The following is a 21,250-nucleotide window of genomic DNA, read 5'->3' on the forward strand; positions in this document are numbered from 1 at the left end:
CTAAGTCGCATGCATCGAATCGCGTCGCAGGACTAACGGCGTTATCAGGACTTATCTTGACAACATCGACGTCACCATTGTAGGCGCGCGCGTTGGCTCCCGTCAGCAGCGCGCTGGCATGGCTGAGTGAGTCACATGAGCTCGCAGTCAGTCAGTTGCCACAGTCAGCCTCACTCAGCATCCCTCACCGGGACCTGAGTTTGCCGCGTGTCGCGCCTCAGCCATCTGACATGGCATGTGTTCTCGCATCTTACTTCAAACACCGCGACATGTTACAGGAGCTGGTGGATGCAACCTTCCCCTCTCCCACATGTCAGCCCCAGTCACACTGTTGCTTGCCAGCGGTGTGAACGTGGACGCCCCCACCGTCGCTGTCCACCACACGACAGACGGCCCTGGGGTCGCGCACTCATCACTTGCATCGTCCAGCGTCGTTTGTGTGCGCAAACGTCTGGACCGCGTTCTTGCGCCGATCCTGGCGATCACGCAGAAAGAGGAGGAATTCCAAACGCGTTGGAGAGCGACAGAAGAATCGCATTGGAGGAGCGACATTGTGACGGATCTTCACATTTGCAGGTTCTGCGGCGTTTTTTGCCAGACCTGGCCTTTCTTTCTCTCGATACCCCCCGCTTCCGCAAATCGGAATGCGAAATATGTATGCGCGCTTGTGTGCGCAAAAGGAGCGAGGCTTATTGTGGCTGATAAGCTCTCTCGCCTGTTTTTCCTTTATTGATACCCCCACCATTCAGCCATCGTTTAGATAGATACCCCATTTGAATTTTACTGCTCGTCTTACCTTGACAACAAGAAACATATCCTTGCCATGTCCAAATAGATTGCGCTTTTCGTGATGCCCGCCCTGAAATAGGATAGCGATGTGATGGGGATGTGATGGGCTTCGTTAGCTGAATTTTGGTGTGTGATTGTTGAGATGTGTGGCGCTCCCAGAGCGGGCTTCGGTAGTTCTACCATGTTTCTTCTGCATCATGCAGCGAACCCGAAGCCGTGGTGGAATATCGCTTTCCCTCTCCTATGTGTGCTCGAGTCGCGAACGAAAAAGCAAATTGCAGAACGACCAGTTGGGCGCTGTACACGCAACGTCATTTTGCAGAGTCTCGCATGCTGAGTATAATATTGTCGCTGGGAGGCCCTACCGTCCCAATTCGGCAATCCCTTACTATGCGCTCCCTGGAAACATGCCTCAGAATCCTTCCCTTCCTCATCGTCAATATTCCCATATATCGCGAAGATGTCCTAAATTAAGCTTTGCTTCAAATCTCGCGGGATCCATCTGTACTGGACGAACATTCTTTTCTTGCACGGATCAGCATATCGGTCATGCTGTATCACCATACAGTCTAGCTGGACCTGCAGTGCTGATAAGCTGCATGCTTGCCTCACCTAAATTAGTCCGCACGCAAGCTGTCCAGGAACGACACGCGATTTGTGCGAGACAATTCTGTAATTCTGCGTCCCCCGCTGTAGTCTTGCGAATGCCGTGGGGCAGAGTACACAGTACATTCAAAAAGAGGGGCGAAATGCGTGTGGCTGGTAGACGGTGTAGAGAAGTCCGGGATGAAGATCCTTAGTCGGGCGCTTCGCTTGCAGCAAGCCTTGAAGCGGAAAGGAGTGTGAATAATTCATCACGGAACTAAGGCAATGTGTGCCCAACTTCATGACACCCACCCCCGTTTCTGCGATACCGTTGGGTATAGCTCGAACGGTGTAAGACGCTGTCGAGAGCTAATGACACGGCCTGAAGCAGCTTTGCTAAATTGTTTCTTCATGCCGAGAGGAAACACGAGGGTTTTGTAGCCACTATGAACTGGCATGCATATATCACGACCGGGGAACGACGCTCGCATGCCAGATCGGCGGAGCTTTGACTTGCTTGAAGCTGACGGGGCGGGAGTAGATCGGTTGTGCTTGGTTAGCGACGTGTGCTTCTGTGTCTCCTGCCTCTGCAGCGGCACGTTATGCTTTGTGCTTGGTTCAACGACAGAGGGTGGTGGTTCCTGGGCCGTATATGTATGTATCAACACATTAGTCGGGCATGGATTGCAAGACGTTACCATGCCCCCGCGATACAAGCGGCTGGGTTTGAATGTGAAGTCGGAACTACCATCTCCTGGGGTCTCGCACGTCATGCGCGAGGTGTTGATGTTTCTTCCGGGACGGGCCATGGCTTGTGCAGGATAGTCGTTCAGGGACCGTGACCTTTGTGCCACCAACTTACATATCCGCTCCCGAGCGTTGCGGGTTGAGCGCGTTGCGCAAAAAGCTTGGGCACGATGCGCTAGCTGCCACGGTCAAGGCCGCGCAGTATGCGAACGGCTGGCCAAGCGGCAGGAGAGAAAATTGTGAACATGTCGTGATGGCGCTACCGTCACCGTACTTTGAGAAGAGTCATGCCAGCGTCGAGAACAGAGAGTCGTTATATGCATCGAGTCGACGAGGCATGTCGCATATTTGAGCACGTAGGGATCATCCTTTACGGGCCGGTCCAAGGCGGCCGCACCGCGATCTGATACGCTGGTTTCGAGCGCGAAAGTGTGATGATTGTGCGGTAGGCACATGTGCTGGCCAATGAGGGCGGGCATCTCGTGTACTCTGTCGACCCCAGTCTTCCGCGTCTTCGTCCCTGTGCCGTTCAGCCCTCTGAGAGGCTGGTCTGTAAACCCACGCAGGCACGCCGGCGCGAACCTAACCATTAACGTGCGGTGTCACCAACTTGGCTTCCAGGATGGCAGCATGCGTCTGCTTCGTTCGTCGAGTCCCCGAAGGTCCAATGTCGACCTTTCACAGCTGGCGAGCGAATGAGGCTGCGCAACCCCAGCCCGTTAACGCCTTTCGCTGCCGGGTATGCTGCTCGTTGGCTGGACGGCACCAACCGATGCCATTCGTACTATTTCGAGCGAGTATCAGTCGGGCTTTGGAGCTCTAAGCGCCGTTAGTGATAGGCGGGCGTCCACGCGCTTCAACTCACACATCGCCTGCGCTGTTGTCGCTTTTTCTCTACCTTCTCGCTGCTTGCTTGCTTGTCTGTCTCTTCAGCTGCACGTTGTTGTACCGCCGCATAAGACGAAAGCGGTACCCAAGTTCTGTTTAACCGCCTCAACTTTGATCCCTGTAGAGACCGGGGCGGGGCCAAAGGGTACCCTCCTCCAGACGCCGTGGAGCTGTCAGCGCATTGCTGTTTAGCGCGCTCTTGCTCTCTGCAGTGAGTTGGATTCCCCTGACGTCTTGCAGTTTCACACTCGCTCTTGTGCAAGCTCCTGATTGTACTCCCGTTATCCCAAATCGCCATCGTCTTCAACGTTATGCGCTTCGCGGGCCCTTGCGGACCTGACCCGACTGACGACCACCCATAGACCCAGCCCTCACCATGTCGACTGGACTAAGACAGCGCGCGAATTCCAATTCCATCAAAAGCAACTCGGTTCGGTCCACAGACGTCAAGCTCAAACCCCCGACGCCGGGCCAAGATGAGTTCGCATTCGAGCCCTGTGCAGCAACAGGCTCCTTCCTGCTCTATGCGCAACGCAACGTAATACTGGTCCTCCACCACGACACACTGGCGATAGAGCGCCGCTTTGATAGGCATCGGGAAGATGTATCGTGGATATCAGTCGACACAACAAGCGAAAGGGGAGCAGGCCGGTTAGTCGTCTCGTACGACGCCGGCTCAACTGCAATTGTGTGGGACTTGTTCACGGGCGACGAGGTGGCGAGATTTGCGTCGTATGAGCAGATCCGCGTCGCGACGTGGATGAGAAATGGAAATGTTGCTTTTGGTGAGTGACGGGATCGGGCAGTCGCCATTGCCTGTTCGGGTGCTAACATGTGCATAGGGAACGCGCAGGGCAACATCATCCTGTTCGAGCCTTCCACATCCGAACACCTCTCTGCCAGAACCATCTTCGACCCCATCACCGCACTCGCACCAGCTTCAGACTGCAGAACATTCGCCATTGGGTGCGTACAAGGGACATCCAGTGAATTGGGCATCAATGCTAACACCTGCAGGTATCTCAATGGCTCAATCCTCATTGCCACCCTGCAGCCATCCTTCACCATCCTGCATACTCTCACCACCCCAAGGAACCCTTCGCCTATTGCGGGTCTCGCCTGGCATGGCTCTTCATCAAAGCAAAAGTCCGAGATGTTGGCGGCCCAAACATCAGACGGCGACCTCCGAGTATGGAGTGTTCCCAAGGCCCAGCACGGCAGTGACGCCCCATGTGTAATCCGTGTGCTCAACCAAAAGGAACAGAGAGAGCCCGGACCTTGCTGGTTTGCCTGGTCAAAGAACGGCAGGATCATACAGTACACCGAAGGGTATGTATCTTGGCATGCGCTGTCAATTCGTCCTCCATGCTAACACGTGATATATAGTCAAACCTGCGCATGGGATGTCCGTACCAAGAGAGTGTCGTACGAAACTGTGCCGACAACCGATGGCATCGCTGCGATCTGCAACTACGGTCCTACTGCCACCCTCTTCACCATTGGACGCAACTCGAGCATCCAACAATACGACATCAACCCCAGCAATGGACCTGCCACCATGGTAGCTAACGTTCAGCATGCGCCTGCCAACACGCCTCCATCTCCACCAAGCTCTCTGGACGAACAGCAAAAGCAGATGGAGACACCACTTACTGCTCTCCCATCGAAGTCGCTCCCACTAATGCTTGCCGACTCAGAAAGTAGTGCCGACGAGGGTGTCGCCATGTCACCGCTGCAGAAGATTGCCCAAGAGATGGACCAGCTAGAAGAGGAGCGTCGCGATCGTGTTGGTCCCCTCAGTCCTGTGTCCAGCCGGGGCTCCCAGAGCTCCCGATCATCTGGCAGCGGCCGCGCTCCCCGTTACCGATACGACAGACCATCGCATGGCTCAGCGTCGCAGAGATCCACCAGATCGAAGAGCTCGAACGGCTCCGGTACCATTTTCTCGTCCGGCACGTCATCCCTTGCTGGCACTTCAACACGCGAAAGCGTTTCCATCCGATCGATATCATCAGCTGCATCTTCATCCCGGTACGGCTCCTCAGCTCTCCGCAAAGAGGTCCTGCGAAGTCCGGAAGAATCCAAGAAGAACCAACACATGGATCTCTTCCCGTTCACCAAAATGAGGCTGAGCGACGTACCTTTCCGCCCCACGGATCTTGGGCCAGATCGCACCCCAGACGATCTTCGACTCAACATGCTCAAGGTCGTGTTTGGTTGGGACCAGGACATCGAGGATCTAGTACAGGACGAACTGGCACGTCATTCTCCCGGTTCCGCCGCTGCAGTCCTTCTTTCGAAATGGCTTGGTGACCTCGGCGCTGATCTCATGGCTTCCATGGTCGGTTCTGAGTCAATGACTTCGTCTGACTGGATGTTGCTGGCTCTGAGCAACATGGGTCAAGGCTCGCAAAAGAAGGTCGGTGAAGCCTTCGTTCAGCGTCTCCTGGAGAAGGGCGACATCCACCCCGCCGTGGCCATCTTCCTCGGATTGGGTGAATACAACGACGCCATCGAGGTCTACGTGTCTCGGAAATATTACATGGAGGCCATTCTGCTAACATGTTTGACATTCCCAACTGACTGGCAGAGGCAATCTTTCCTAGTCCGCAAATGGGGAGAGCATGCAGTTCAACACGGCAGAGCGGAGCTGGCTGTGCGATGTTTCTCTTGCATGGGTCTCGAAACTACAGAGCCTTGGTTCTCACCACGTGCGCAGGATGCCGTCTTCTCTGCGCAGAAGCAAGCGCTTCTAGGCTCACAAATGAGCCCCCCTCTGTCGCCTCCTAGTGGTAGTGTTGGCAGTAGCCGAGTCGCGGCCAGGATGGCCTCACTCAAGCTCGTCACGGACTTCACGCGCGGACCTCAACCCAGGCAGATCGTCCGAGAAGAGGACGAAAAGACACCCATGAACGCCGGTGTCACGCCTATCGCAGAATCAGCTATCAGCCCAGCTGTAGGCCATGGTGGATGGCTTGGTCGTGCTGCACGTGACGCCTCCAGGGAGCCGTCATCGGCACGAACTGCCACACCAGGTTCATACAGCAGGAAGCGTTTTCCTTCGCGATCTGACGCTGGCCGCAAGACTACCAACAACGAAGTCCTTGCTTCGTTGGCCATCCCGGATCGAGGTCAGCGTAACGAGTCTCATCCAAGAACTGCCATTGACAATATCGGCCGCGAAGCGGAGACCTTACCATTCTCGACACGCCGAGCAACAAGTGGCTCCAAAGATTTCGTCCTTTCCGCAGCGACTTTCAACCCGGGAAAATCGAGCGATCACCTACCTTCCCCAGCAGCTGGAGTGTTCGATGTTCTCGAGAAGAAACGTGCCGAGTCTCGCGGCAGCTCACGCAGTCGTAACATTCAAGAGCTTCACCTTGACATGCCGGACGCTGTAGTTGAAACAGGCCCAGAGACAGGCTACAGCAACAGCAGACTCAGCCCACCTCTCACCGGCGCAAGCATCAAGAGCGCCAAGGCACGCAGCATTGATCAGTACATCAGCAGTCTGGAAGAAGCAAACCACTATTCTCAGAACCGTGCCAACTCCAGAAACGAAGAGAGGCCAGCTTCGCGCACTGCGCGCACCCGTAGTCGCACTCGTGAGGAGTCACAGAACCGCGGACGATCGGGTGTTCGCTACATTCGTCAAGGGAAGCGTTCCCCGTCCTCACCTGTGCCAATGTCTCCTGAAGACGCAGGTATCTATTCTTCACAGAAGAAGGAAATGGGAACTAGCACGGAAGATTTCGATGATGAGAGGTTCTACAAGATGAGCATTGCTTCTCCGGCTGTCACAGAATCTGTTGCCAGCACCCGCACTGCACGCAGCCGGGCACGACAGGGAGTCAGCAAGACAAGATCCTCGTCCAAGGCAGCTACTCGCCGCACTGAATCTCCTGAAGGTGCCGTACGGGCCCGAAGCAGAGGCGCTAGCCGCGCATCAAGTCGTCGTGCAGCTGAGGGTCGCGGACGAAGCGCTCAGCGCGGAGAACACTCCCCCGTCTCTCCTCAACCCATGCAGCGCGACGATGATGAAGGATTTGCTGGATATGAGCCCCCTCGCCAGCGACACCGCAGCAGTAGCCGCCGGCCTTCTGACAGTGCTATGAGCAGCCGTCGAGAAGCCTCCGAAGAGCGCCGCGCGCCACGAGACCGATCCGTGAGCAGGAAGCCCACGCCATTCCTGAGGGAATCTAGCCGTACACGAGGTTACGGTCGCGATGCTTCTCCTGATTCATTGACTTCAGGGCGTTCGGGTGCGTCGCGCATGCGCCCTACCACGTTGTCAAGGAGGGCCCTGGCCGCTCGTGAGTTGGAAGAGCGCAGACTGTCTTTGGCTCGCCGGCCATCCGCTCCAGTCATTCCCCATCCTGGAGATCTCGCATTCCGACCAGTGTCTCACGAGCGGTCGAACACTGATGACATGCTAAACTCAATGTCGATGTATCGCGATCCAATTACGAGAAGCCAAACAGCGGACCCGGAGATGACCAAGAGAATCGGCGGCGCAGGACCAACATCAACGACATCTGTACCAATTGGTCTTCCCGCCAATCCTCGTGCCATGCGTCATCCCAGGTACATGAGTGCTGACCCGAATGATGAGGATGACATTCCAGCAGTGCCAAGTATCCCAGACAACATGCAATTCCAAGACTCGCACTCTGGAGAGACAGACGACATTGGGCCTCTACTTCCCGCAACCACTTTTGGTCAGCCTACTGCACCTCCAAGGTCCATGTCGGCACCTCCACAGGACATTCTCCCATCCAGCACCTACAACTCGCCTACCTTCCCGATGGGCAGACGCCCCTCTGTAGGTGGATCTCGCGGTCACTCTCGCCAGAACACTATGCCCGATGTCCTTCCTCAGCCCAACTACAAGCGCCATAGCCCGCCGCCCATCACTGCAAGCATCGCCGAGACGATTCACGAGGGTCAGAACCAAGTCATCATCATCGACCAGGAAGAAGACAGAGCCCCTCCTCTACTGTCTCAGCTCCAGCACCTAGCAACCCCACCGCCTCCGCCACCACCACCGCTAAACCTTGGTGGCCACAACGGCAACGGCATCGGTATGATCAACATTGCCATCGACAGCAACAGCCCGGGCGAGAAGCCCATGGAAGTGTCACCTACCAACCCTTCCGCTACAGGCTCCCCACATGCACACCGTCGGGGACGCGGCAGTGTGAGCGAAAACCTGGGTATGACATTCAAGCGCGTAACTGAACGCATGCGTAGCACCAGCCGTGGGCCTCAGCGCGCCAAATCCCCACCTATCACTATGACCCGCGCTGAGCGATCCCCCTACGAGAGCGTACCAGAGTTCTCCTTCCCCCGCGGACCAAACACGAGATCCCCTCCTGGCGACTCGGGCAACCACCACGACTCGTACTTCAACCAGGTTCCTCCTCCGCCTCCGCCGCCACCACCGATGCCCCAGCCCATGGAGCAAGTCATTCCTCCGGACAACGGTCAGCCTTTCTACAGGAACCCCAAGGAGCTCCGCGCCAATATGCCTCCCAACACTCTCCAAGCTGGTGTATACCAGGGCGGCGAAAACACCCCCATGATCTAGGCTCTTAGGCCTTCATCACCCTTTTCCTCATATACCATGTACAACTGAGACGGCCTACTATAACGACAAACCTTTGCATCTTCAACACTCTCCCTGGCAACCTTGACCGTTGATAACAACATCTACTTCTCCACCACCTCCTTTGGCATCTTTTACCATCATCAAGCGTGTCATTACCGCATTGCTCTATTTATCTTGTCTTTCTTGTTCTCGTAGTATCATTTAGCGAGTTGGGTTGCAGTTCAGTTTATCTTGTTGTCCACACATGTTTTGTATCTTCAAGCCAAAGACCTGGATCTGGGAAAACTACCTTATCTTTTCCCACTAACGCTTCGCGGCGGATTATGTCGATACCCTTTTTTTGTATGTAGTTAGCTTTGGCATTTTGTGTTTTGTGTTTTGAACAAGGCGGGCGGGTATTAGCATTGCATTTGGAGGATGAGGATAAAGGGAGAGAGAATTCGCATTAGGCGGATTGACGGGTCTGTGGTTTATGGTACATGGGGAAAAGAGCTGGAAATCTTTCATCTTCAACGTTAATGTACATGCTTCATGATTGCGCTTTCTTGCTTACCTTGGCCTGCTACGTCTGTCCTTTGCTGCTCTGCTCTGCTCTGCTCTGCTCTGCTCTGCCCTGCTATCGTTCTCGCACCGTACTTTTGCCCAAAGCGACTCAACCCCACCACCATGTCTATACAACATCACTGTTGCCACGAAATTGCTCAGCCACTGATTACCGCGCGCGTTGTTTCCTACTCAATATACCAAAGATAAGCGCCTCACGGCACCAAAAGCTCGCTCTTTCTCTTTAACACACTCTTTTATCGTCAGGGTACGAGAGTAGGATTAATAAGGACATCTTTAGTCTATTTCAGTCTAATCTAACTCTATCCACTCTCTACATCTTGCACGGGATAAGTGTTGAAGGAAATACCAAGTGAATAGATACATGCATCTTGTTGATGTATCTACTACTTCGCTAACCTCCTGTCATGCTGACCCCCGACGTACATCCCATCGCCTCGTACTCATATCCATGTAGTAGATGGGGTATCGCATACATCCAAACCATATCGCCGTGCCTCTTGGTCAACTGATCCGTGGCACCAAACGTATGTCTCATCATGTGCATATCCGATATGCTGAGGTCCCCGATATCGATGATTGTAAGGCTATGCAAGTTGAAGACCTAGCATAGAGATATGTCATCTCAATCTATGTTGTGTGGACTGCGGTATAGAAGGCGCCCGTATTCGTTAGGATGTCGTCGAAATGCTGATGTCTCGTCACTGTCACGTGGATATGCATGTTCCGTTCACGTAGCGGTGTTGGTATTGGCGACAGGTGCAGGAGCGGGAGCAACGGCAGCTGGGGCAGTCGAGGCAGCATCGCCAGCACCCGCAGCGGGAACAGGACCAGCATGTGCGCCGCCTCTAGCACCTCCACGACCACCACGTCCTCCACGAGGTGCAAAGTTGCCACGAGCGCCGCCACGAGCAGGCCCGGTCGGTGGACCGTTGAAGCGAGGAGCTCTGGCGACCTTTTCTTTCCGTTCAAGAACCTGAACAGCGCCTTGGGCGATCTTGATGGGGCTGGCGGCCATGGCTTTCTTGAGACCATCCGGCTCGGCAAAGTCGACATAGGCGAAGCCCTTACGCTTGTCAATCTCGACTTTGTCAATACCTCCAAAGGTCTTCATGACTTCTTCGATGAGGGGCTCGGTGATACCCTGGCTGGGATTGGCATGCTTCAGGAACGCTTGCTTGCTCGTGGGTGCGGGCACAGGTTGAGCTGGTGCTGCTTTGGGGGCATTGTTGTGCGCCTGGGCGGGTCCCGCATCGGCCTTTGCTGGAGTAGAGTGCGACTGTGTAGGAGCGGGGCTGTTTCTGGCTGCGGCAGGCTCGGTGGGTGGAGCTCGTGAAGCAGCTGGACCCTTGGGAGCCGTCGGAGTCTGAGCCTGAGGCTTCTTCAAGATTTGCGGCGCAGGAGTCTTCAACGGCGTCTGGGGCTTTACATCGCTGGCAGTAGCCTTGTCGTTGGGCTTGTCGCCCTGATTGGCCTTGAAAGCGCGGCGTTCTGCTCGAGTCGGGCGTTCCTTCCTGCTTGCCTGCGCATTCTTGTCCGGAGTTGCTGCTGCTGGTTGTGAAGCAGGCGAGTCTTTGGCCTTTTCCTCGACTGCCTTGGTCTCCTTTGCTTGCGCATTGGACTCGGGCGCAGGCGTACCAACCTCGCGCTTCGTTCCACGTCGACGAGTTGGGACAGGTCCTACACCGAGGTCACGCTGCAGCATCGACTTTGCGAGTGCGACGTTACCACGCTTGCGCTCCGGTGCTGGGCTGGCAGAGGTCTTGTCCGCCGAGGCTGAGGCAGATTTGGAGGATGACGCTTCCTTGTTAAGGATCTTGACAGCCTCCTTAGAGGCTTGAGCCTTGTCAGCCTTGCTTATGCGGCGATTCTTATCTCCCGAGTTTAGGGCGTTCTCTTTGCCTGGCTTGGCGAGTATCTTCTTCTCACCATCATCCTTGCCTTCTCCACGACCTCGATTTGCCTTTGCGCTCGGCTTCTCCCTGTTAGCCTTCTTTTCCCGGAGCGCTTCGATCAGAGGAGTGGTTTTGACCTTCTCCTTCTGACCCTCATTGTCGGCGGCCGGGGGCTTGGTGATGGGGTTGGTGAGGCTCTCGAGGAAGTCCTTGAATTCCTGATCCTGATCGATGGTGCCCTGGCGGTTGTCGTTCCTACGGCGGCCACCAGGCATCTTCGGGTACGGAGCGTATTCGAGCGTAGGCGGGCCGACGAGGGCGGGGTCCTGCCATGACTTGGTGGCATCGTGGAAGGTAATGGCGCGCACGTGGTCGCCGAGGGCCTTGACGTGGTCCTGCTTGGTAACGTGGATGTATGCGCGCGCTGGCTTGGAGGGTTTGGCGGCACTGAGGGGGTCAATAGGCCGTCTCTAAAAGACAAGAAGGTAAGAGTACTCAGTAGAAATCTTGCCCTTTCTGTAATTCATCCAATCGATCTTGCCAGCACCAAGCTTCCACTCGTCGCCTAGGGCCTCTATGAACTCGGTCTTGGTAAGACCAGGAGGAAGTCGCCGACATATCAGCTTCAGGCGAGGCTGGGCTGCTTTGGGTCCACGGGGCGACTGGGCCGGGGCGTTCTTCTGGAGAAGTGTGACTGGCAGGACGCCGTTGGGGTTGTTCGGAGGGGCCATGAGAGCGCGATGATGCTCGTTTGTGGGTACAGTCGGTATGCTCGAGTAGATGTTTCTTCTCTATAGTTAGCTGTTAGTGATGGTTGTTTGTCATACACAAACATAGTATATACCGTGGTTGTAGTCGTATTCAAGAGCCTGTGCCGGGTGAATTTATCGCGCGTGTCGCTGGGCAGAGGTGAGGTGGAGGAGGGAGCGCCGGTTCGTAGATGAGGACATTGAATGGCCACTCGAGAAGGCAGTACCAAACACGGCGATTGTTTTGGTGAGAGTTGCGGCAATGACGCAGCGACAACGGGCGCGCCTTCACGAGACAGTGGGCGAGGGCAGGCGCAACGGCAAGCGCCGAGGGGCGGCAGCTGCCCCACCGGCGCCCGCGTCTCGACTACACCTCAACCACGCCGATATATCCTCAATACCCCGAACCTCGCGCTGCCCACGACGCAGCGAATTGCCGCTGACTGCGCACACTATCACTGCGAGCCACGCTGACCCATGATACCCTATAGCGCATCCCTCAGCACCCCCATCGGCACACGACCCGCCTCCCTCCCGCCGCCATTGTCGCCTATCCCGACCTAAACGCATCGCATCGAGCTTCCCCTATTCATTCTGAGCTAGAGCACGACTGAAAAATGGGCAAAGATAGCGACGTACCACAGCCAGGGCCCGCGCGCCTCGCAAAGGGCGCAGGGCCGGATGAATGGCTGGAGCAGGCCAAGCAATGCAAGTACCTGCCCGAGGCCGACATGAAGCGACTATGTGAAATTGTCAAGGAATGTCTGATGGAGGGTGAGTGAAACAATGCCGCATGATCCACGCAAGGGAGGAGAAGCATGCCTATTGTGCGGCATGATATCTATATCCATATATAAGACTAACCTACGTCTACCAGAATCCAACATCCAACCTGTACGAACACCCGTCACAGTATGCGGAGATATCCACGGCCAATTCTACGATCTCCTCGAGCTCTTCCGTGTCGCTGGCGGCATGCCCAACGACTCCCCTGCCGCGCCCCTCGCACCGCCAGTCACATTACCAAGCACAATCAACCCCGCCGATCTCGAGCCTCCTACCAGCATAACAGACCCCAAGGTCAAGCGCAAGATGAAGAGAAGATTCCAGCGCGATCCCAACTACACTGGGCCAACAAGTCCTCCTGGCGGCGATGGCGATGAAGAGGGCGACGACGAAGAGGAGGAGGAACGCGGCCGAAGCAGGAGCGTTCACGACAGGCGAAGTCTTGGCTCGGCATCGGACGCAGACTCTACCAAGAACACAGTGGGTGGAAATGGCCAGCAGAACTTCATCTTCTTGGGTGACTTTGTCGACCGAGGATACTTCAGTCTGGAGACCTTTACCCTTCTCATGTGCTTGAAGGCGAAGTAGGTCAACTGGCACACAGAACTACATTAACGGTACTAATTGAAATAGATTCCCTGACCGCGTCACTCTCGTCCGCGGAAACCACGAGTCGAGACAAATCACCCAAGTCTACGGTTTCTACGAGGAATGTCAGACCAAATACGGCAACGCTTCGGTATGGAAGGCCTGCTGCCAAGTCTTCGATTTCCTTGCCCTAGCCGCTATCGTCGACGGAAAGGTGCTCTGCGTACACGGCGGTCTAAGTCCGGAAATCAGAACACTAGACCAGATCCGCGTTGTTGCGCGAGCCCAAGAAATCCCTCACGAGGGAGCCTTCTGTGATCTCGTATGGAGTGATCCGGAAGATGTCGACACGTGGGCTGTCTCACCCCGAGGAGCCGGCTGGCTTTTTGGAGACAAGGTGTCTTCAGAGGTATGCATTCATCTTCCTTCTACCATTACCCCATCGCTGACTGTTGCAGTTCAACCACGTAAACGGTCTCCAACTCATCGCACGCGCCCATCAATTAGTCAACGAAGGCTACAAATACCACTTCAAAGACAAAGACGTTGTCACCGTTTGGTCCGCACCCAACTACTGCTACCGCTGCGGAAACGTCGCCTCCATCATGAACCTAGGCGAGGACCTCAAGCCCGAGTTCCAAATCTTCTCTGCGGTTCCAGATCATAAGCGCGCCGTCCCCGCGGGTCGTGGAGGTCGCGGAGAATACTTCTTGTAGAAGACGCGTATACCGATGTTGTGTCCATGGACCGGAGGAGAGTGATGTTGTCGGCTGCTGTGTATATGCAATCTTACGATACGATGAGAAGCGGAGAATTGAATACCCCTGGGAGATGAACGAACGAATGGCATGTATACAATCTTTGCCTTGACATGGCTTGTACGATATCGCGTTGATGACATTTTCTGGTAGTACAATGGTACAAATACGTTTCGCATGCTCATTCAAACGATTGTTGAGCTGCTTGTCTTTGCGCTGGCCGACTCGGTTTGGCTGGCTTGTCCATGTCTGCCCGACCGTAAACCCAGGCTAGCAAATCGACTCAAAGCTTCCCAAGATTTTCGTCCCAAGTCCAACACGTCGACGGTCAGAAAGAGATAAGACACCAAGAGCAGAGGAACGGTGGCAACGAAGTACACCCATATACTGACGGTATTACCATCGAGCTCCCGAACGTTCATCCCGAACAAACCTGCGACATATGTCGCAGGAATGAAGATAAAAGCCAAACGCGTCAGCCGAATTACGCCCTGCTGCTGCAACATTGCTCGCTGGTTTTCTCGAATGCTTGTGTTGGTCATGATGATGCTGAGACCATGCGTACATTGGTCCTTCAATAGTTTCGCCCTCTCAAGCAGATGGTCGAAATCTCCTTCTAATTGCTCTCTTGATTTCTTGGCCTCCTTGATCTGGGACTTCTCGCTTGCGGTTGGCCAGGCATGTCCACCACGACATGCAATGATGCCTCTTGTCTCTTTCAAAGCGTCAATATGGCGACCCAGTAGACGCTCGAGATGAAGAAGGTTGGCCATCGAGGGAGTCTCTTGATCCAAGAATACTGCAGGGTCCATCTCCTTCAAAATGATACCTTCGACAATGTTGAGTACTTGTTTCTGCGTAGTTGCGGCGAACCTCATGAGAGGACTGACAGCATAGAACGCGTCTGTTCTTGCAAGTTCGGTATTGAGCCGCTTGGTATACTCAGCTGGTAAGCATGAGATGGACTGGAAGAATGTAGAGTCTGGTGCTCCTGTGGTATTCGATCGAGCGGGCTTGCTTGAGGATGTGCCATTTGAGCGGTCGTGTTGTTCGAATTGGATGGCGGGGAAAAGTTCGTCAGGGGCAAAGTGCGCTGATGACCATGGACCGCCCGGGCTTGTGCCTAGATCCCGACCGTTGTCGAGCCAGAGAAGCACTGGGTACAAATTTAGTACTCTTAAGACTCTAAGAAGGATTGCCTGGCACTCACGACTCCACTCGCCCTTGGACTTGCTCAAAGATACTGATACTTGCTGTTCCAAACACCAGTGATCGTCATCCAAGACATCGAACTCTCTAACCATGGAATCACCCATCGCCCATTTCTCCTCCGACTTTGCTAACATGTCTTTGTATGTTTGCATTAACGAACGACTCGTAGCTCGCCTCTTGTCGAGCTGCTGCTGTCCTGTTTGTCCTTTCCTGCGCTTGTACCCCACAGTGTAAACGGGGAGCCGGAGCAAAGGACCTGTGCTTGAAGGTAAATTGGGCAAAGAGCCATAATCTGGTCGGCTGATGCACGATCGGAAGATGAGGTGGCGATACCAAAATTCGTACTCGATCTTGAGGGCACTCCCTATCGCGTTAAGCCACTGTCGTGACGCATGTCCATGTAGAAAGACTACTCGAGACGAGCCATGACCAGATGCATAATCTTGACACCACTGTCTGAAGTGTTGGACAGAGGTAAAAGCTTCTCGTTTGATCTCGCTGTTACGAGATAGAACTAGCGCGTGAACGTAGCTTTGGGACCCTGTGTCAGGTTGGCTACGCTTGTGTTCTTCGTTTGCATAGCGCTGATACTGCGAAAACAGTAGCTCCGAAATGTATTGGTAGTGCGTTCCGGAGTAGAGGCTGCCGCCTGCCTTGGATCGTGCGACAGCCTTACTGGCATACTTCTGTTCGGCTGTAGTAGCGTCGTCCGAATCGGTGATTGCAGGAAGAGATGGGGATGGCAGCGGTGTAGTCGCCATAGTAGCGGTTTGCTTTCCATTGCTGTACAGAAGACGCGGCAGGAACTCATTTGTAGAATACGTCGCACGGCTGATGACGGTACGAGCCTGTTACGTGGGTGTAGCGAGAGTCGTGGCTGGGGCAATCGGATCATTACACAGCCCACCTACCCCCAAACACACGCTCTCCTACCACCTCCAACCTATTTCTTACCACCCCACATGTGAAATTCGCAATGGGCGCATCGGCATCGAAAGCGCGCGCTAGCAGCATGAACTTCCAAGTTTGGGAGGCTCTATTACACACAGCTGAAACGCAAAAACCCCATCCCGTCAGCCCTAATCTGACTTTCGACACGACATCGTACGCCATTTGGTCCCAGAGCCACTGGAGACTGACTTTCGAGAATGCACCGCCTCCACAAGATGCGCAATTCCAGCCCTGCTTTCTCTTGAAGATCCCAGCAACACAGCCTCTGAATTTCCCGCAAATCATACAGCAATTAGAGGAAGTCCAGGCCGAAGATGACGTGACCAGCTCAAGCTTCCTTCAACATGTTGTGGTCGCATCTCACGGCCGCTCAAGCCCGGAACTCGACGTCGGGGTCGCAGCTGCGCTGAACGCTCGAGGGCTACAGACTCTCACGCTTGCGACCTTGCAAAGTGGCTGTGACATTGAAACTGGTCCTCACTTGCTGCATGGTAACGACCTCTGGAAGGTGGCTAGACTATATGATGATACAAATGGTGCTTTTATGGCCGCAATTCATCCAGGTCGAGAAGAAAAGTGAAGTGTACTCCGCATTCTAACGGATGATGTACTAACCTTGTACCAAGCAGATATGAGAATTTGCGGCTGTGTAGCGACCAATATCAGACGCTGAGCGTTGCCATACCGTCACGAGCGAGAGCTCTCAATCTGACTGAGCAAGGATCGGACTTGCGACTGAGCGGTATGAGATTCGCAGTAAAAGACATGTACTCCGTCGCTGGCTTGAAAACTTCACTCTGCAGCCGACCGTACTATGCGGTCTCGAAACGAGCGGAAGTGACCGCTCCATGCATCACGAGATTGTTAAGCGAAGGTTGTACTCTGGTCGGGATGCTAAAGTTGAGTTCCTTTATTGGACGTGAAGAGCCGACTGAGGCCATAGACTACCAAGCACCGTTCAACCCCCGCGGAGACGGCTATCAATCACCGGCTGGCAGTAGCAGCGGAAGCGCAGCGGGCCTTGCGTCTTACGCGTGGTTGGACTTCACCCTTGGATCTGATAGTAAGTCAAAGTCTCAGCGGAAGATTCGACCCTAAAGCATAGTAGCTACAGGAAGCGGGCGTCGCCCAGCATTTGTGAACGGCGTGTTTGCACTGCGCCTTTCTAAAGGACGTCTGCCACTCGAAGGAATGGTGCCTACTTTCGAGTAAGTTCATACCATTGCGTGATTGATGCGATGGGTTCGCTGATCGTCAGTCGCTTCGACACGCAATGTATCTTCGCTCGCGATATCAACAAGCTGGATACCATACTCCAAGTATGGCTCGACAATTGCGACATCGCAAAACCCAAGGCTAATGTGAGTTTAATCTGGGCGGGTTGCAATCATACCGTCGGCTGTTTCTGATCATGATTAGATGCCGAAAAGGCTTCTATATCCGGTGGACCTCTTCCCAGTCGATAATGAAGTACAGATGCAGCACGTGAAGAGCTTCGTCAAGGATTTCAGCGACTATCTGCAAGCGCCAGTCACGGAGATCGACTTATCACTGGAATGGGAAAGGTCGCACCCAGAATCCGTGGATGAAGATTCACTAGATGGCTATTTGAGCGAGGTCTGGCTGCATTGAGTTGTCGTGATATCGATGCTGACGTGCCCTAGGTCGCCACAAGAACCTTTTTGTACGACTTCTATCATAGCTTCGACGAATTCCGCGAAACGTACAGGCGCGAGTTCCAGAAGGAACCTTACGCCAACGAATACACACAGTGGAGATGGTGCGCATCGTTGTTTCGGATATTGACATGATCTAACTTCACGCTAGGGATGTCGCCAAAACAGTAACGAGAGAAGAGAACGAGGATGCTGTGGCTCGCCTCGACACTTACAGAGACTGGCTACTCTCTGAAGTGTTCCAAGCGGACAGATACGACACCCTGATGATACTGCCAGTCTCTGAAGTTGCAACAAACTACAGAGATCGGAAGACAGAGCCGCCGAGCAAGCAGAACGCGTTCGATGCGCTGTATATCTCACCCACAATCGAGGCTCCCGAGATTGTCGTTCCAAGTAGGTCACGTGTCTGTAGTATGAGAGGCTGGACTGATAAGCCCGTGTAGTTGCAGAATTCCTGTATGAATCTCGGGTGAGTGAGCGCGAGGAAAAGCTCCCAATTGCGATATCGGTAGTAGGAAATCCTGGTGAGTTCTTTTTCTTCTGAATCGACTGGTGAAGGTAAAGTTGACTTATGCTGCTGTAGGTACTGACCTAGCACTCGTTGCTCTTATGAGAGATTTCCTGAAAGCCTCCAACAGACCTATGCGCGTTTCTACGGGATCGTCGATGTTCGATAGTACCTAGGTAGCAGCCTTTGGAAACCTGCAAGGCTGGAACGCCGAAAGGCGCTTTATGCATAACAAGCGGGGAGTCTGCGTCGTGCGCCGAAAGTATTGTCGTTTATTACTTCTTTTGCTGTGTTGCGCAAGCAAAATTGTTGGGATTTCGATGCAGAGCTTGCTAACCACTTATGGTTCTGTGACGTCGCGATTTTTCAGCCCCAAGCCACATACCTGACAGCCCTACTCAGGCACCCCCCTCCCTCGTCTCCTACACCCAGATCGCGCAACATGTCCGAGGGGAATCAACAGGCCGAGTCCCAACCACTCCTTCCACCCGTCGCGGACACCGCAATCGTAGAGCCCACTAACAGACAGCTAGCTTTAGTTTTAGGGAGCATCTGGGTAAGTGTTACAAATTCTACACCCGTGCTGGCAGCTTCACATAGAGTTCTACTAATGCGCTCAGATTGGTGTCGTCCTTACTGCGTTGGGTACGATCGTTAACCTCAAGACGTTTAGCGGCGGGCACTAGCTGACTCCTATCCCAGATTCCACCATCGTCGCAACACTTTCTGCCCCGATCTCCGACTCCTTCTCCTCACTCAAAACCCTCTCGTGGCTCGGAACCTCTTTTCTCGTTGCGACCGCGGCAACGCAGCCGATCAGTGGCCGCCTGACAGACATCTTTGGCCGACGCGCTGGCCTGCTCGTATGTAATATACTGTTCGGCATCGGCACGTTGCTATGCGGCATAGCTCAACATGAGTGGGTCTTCATACTTGGACGTGCAGTTGCGGGAGCTGGTGGAGGAGCCATGGTCGCAATATCAACGTTTGTCGGGTCAGATCTGGTACCACTTCGAAAACGGGGCGTCGTGCAAGGCATCAATAACATCGCCATGGGCGCTGGAGCAGGTCTGGGCGGCTTGCTAGGAGGGTGGTTGGATCACATCATCGGCTGGAAAAGCGCTTTCCTGGTTCAGCTCCCCTTCCTCGTTTTAGGCACCATACTCGTCAGCATATTCGTCCAGGTACCCGTCAAGAGCACTGAAACGCACGCATGGCGTAGAGTTGACTTCGTTGGCTCCACGACCCTTACTTTCGGCCTAGTACTACTTCTACTCGCGGTGAACACCGGTGGAAACATTTTGCCCTGGTCTCATGCGCTGGTGATCACGACACTGGTAGCTGGTACTATCCTTTTGGGTGTCTTCATGTGGTACGAGTTACGCATCGCTACTGAACCCGTCATTCCGCTCCGCTTGATGACGGATCGAACCATAGCTTCAGCTTGCGCCACGTACCTGCTCACCTACATGGCATCCTTTGGCATCATGTACTACATACCTATCTACCTCCAGCTACTTGGCCTATCCCCAATGTCAACGGGCCTTCGTTTCGTACCTCATAGCGCTGGAACCGCTCTGGGCGCTCTTACGACCGGAATCACCGTGCGTTACACTGGAAAATACGTACAGCTCAACATACTAGGACATGTGTTGCTCGTCGCCGCATCTGTCATGTTGCTCTTCCTCGGATGGCAAACGCCCCAAGGCTATGTCATGGTAGCACTTGGCATATACGGTCTAGGCTTTGGTATCATGCTGGTCACCACATTGCTTGCCTTGATAAGCTCTGCGAAGAGCGCTCAACAAGCGGCTATCACATCTGCCTCGTTTGCCTTCCGGTCAGTCGGCTCTTCACTCGGCCTGACGGTATCGTCAGCAGTCTTCCAGAATGCTTTACGGGACCTTCTTCGTCGCAATTTGGAGCACTATCACAATGTCGATGAACTAGTGGAACGCATCCGCATGAGTTTCGATGAGATATCACGACTTGATCCGACGCTCATTCCTCCCGTCAAAACCGCTTATATGCATGCGATACAGCGAGTCTTCGTTTTGACTGCGGTTCTGAGCGGTCTTGGTGCGTTGACGGCCTGTCTTCAGCGACAGAACGTATTGCATAACACTTTGTCGCGCGAATAGCCTGGGCGGTGGTGTGCCGGTCATATTGGGGGCGTTTCCATGACCAGCGGCGATGATTTGACAACGTCGATTGTGCAGATGCAGCACGCTCAAGTGGGACCAATTTGGTATGCAGGAAGGTATCAGCAACGGTGTCTGGGGCCGCAATGAACGGCATAATTGGTCATGGAGACCGCAATCACATGCACTGCGATATTGGATACATCAGGCTGTGAGAAAGTACTGCTACAACATATCCTATTGGCCTGATCTATGCGCCTCAGAGCGGGGTAGGTGTCACACGCGTTCCTTTTGGTGGAATCGCGGGTAGTGACAGTCCCCTCACTGAACAAGAGGTGGTCTGCCCTACTTTCAAAATCCGCTATTCATCTGTCCTGCATCCCAAATATTCTTCACAAAACATCAATTCCATAAACAAAGTACAATTCAACAGTGAGGCGTCGTGCTGCATTGATCCCTTCAAAACTGACATTGAAGAGATATGCCTTGTGCCAACGGTCCAAAACAGCAACCTTGGAAAGCTTCCTGGCCCCCGGCGAAGGTTGATTCAGGCACGATGCACGGGTTCGCGAAAGGACAAGTTGTTGTGATGGATGGCAATGCTGGCAATATTCATCCTACCCCAACAAAGGACGATTCAGCAGAGTAATTTGGTATGTGGTTTCTTTGGCAGAAGATCATGGCTAACATTATTCCAACAGTTTGTTCCTACTTGCAGGCAGCTCTCATCACTCGATCCGCCATCGAAGATGCGCGTCGAAGCAATTTGCATAGCTTCGGGGGATTCACGACCGTTTAGTGC

The 21,250-nt window shown here is 54.1% G+C and overlaps 5 protein-coding genes across 5 annotated transcripts; 3 read left to right on the plus strand and 2 right to left on the minus strand.

The window, feature by feature from the left end:
- Positions 1–3,385: 3,385 nt before the first annotated feature.
- J4E90_005901 (uncharacterized protein) lies at positions 3,386–8,596 on the plus strand (the record flags this gene model as incomplete). Its single annotated transcript, XM_051435452.1, has 4 exons — positions 3,386–3,794; positions 3,852–3,975; positions 4,027–4,338; positions 4,396–8,596. The coding sequence occupies 4 exons, from the start codon at positions 3,386–3,388 to the stop codon at positions 8,594–8,596; spliced, it is 5,046 nt and encodes a 1,681-aa protein (XP_051290310.1).
- Positions 8,597–9,911: 1,315 nt separating this feature from the next.
- J4E90_005902 (uncharacterized protein) lies at positions 9,912–11,807 on the minus strand (the record flags this gene model as incomplete). The annotated part of the gene is made up of 2 exons (XM_051435453.1): positions 9,912–11,523; positions 11,572–11,807. 2 exons carry the CDS (start codon positions 11,805–11,807, stop codon positions 9,912–9,914), a joined length of 1,848 nt encoding a protein of 615 aa, XP_051290311.1.
- A 635-nt stretch (positions 11,808–12,442) lies between these two features.
- On the plus strand, positions 12,443–13,915 carry J4E90_005903 (uncharacterized protein; the record flags this gene model as incomplete). Its single annotated transcript, XM_051435454.1, has 4 exons — positions 12,443–12,599; positions 12,703–13,195; positions 13,245–13,608; positions 13,658–13,915. 4 exons carry the CDS (start codon positions 12,443–12,445, stop codon positions 13,913–13,915), a joined length of 1,272 nt encoding a protein of 423 aa, XP_051290312.1.
- A 227-nt stretch (positions 13,916–14,142) lies between these two features.
- Positions 14,143–15,930, minus strand: J4E90_005904 (uncharacterized protein; the record flags this gene model as incomplete). The annotated part of the gene is made up of 3 exons (XM_051435455.1): positions 14,143–15,113; positions 15,168–15,533; positions 15,846–15,930. The coding sequence occupies 3 exons, from the start codon at positions 15,928–15,930 to the stop codon at positions 14,143–14,145; spliced, it is 1,422 nt and encodes a 473-aa protein (XP_051290313.1).
- A 1,381-nt stretch (positions 15,931–17,311) lies between these two features.
- J4E90_005905 (uncharacterized protein) lies at positions 17,312–20,448 on the plus strand (the record flags this gene model as incomplete). Its single annotated transcript, XM_051435456.1, has 9 exons — positions 17,312–17,328; positions 17,379–17,481; positions 17,540–17,650; positions 17,785–17,900; positions 17,948–18,192; positions 18,243–18,323; positions 18,841–18,863; positions 18,928–18,952; positions 19,010–20,448. 9 exons carry the CDS (start codon positions 17,312–17,314, stop codon positions 20,446–20,448), a joined length of 2,160 nt encoding a protein of 719 aa, XP_051290314.1.
- Between the last annotated feature and the right edge of the window lie 802 nt (positions 20,449–21,250).

Source organism: Alternaria incomplexa, assembly GCF_024043165.1.
Source record: "Alternaria incomplexa strain BMP 0042 chromosome Unknown scaffold_8, whole genome shotgun sequence".
Taxonomy (NCBI): domain Eukaryota; kingdom Fungi; phylum Ascomycota; class Dothideomycetes; order Pleosporales; family Pleosporaceae; genus Alternaria; species Alternaria incomplexa.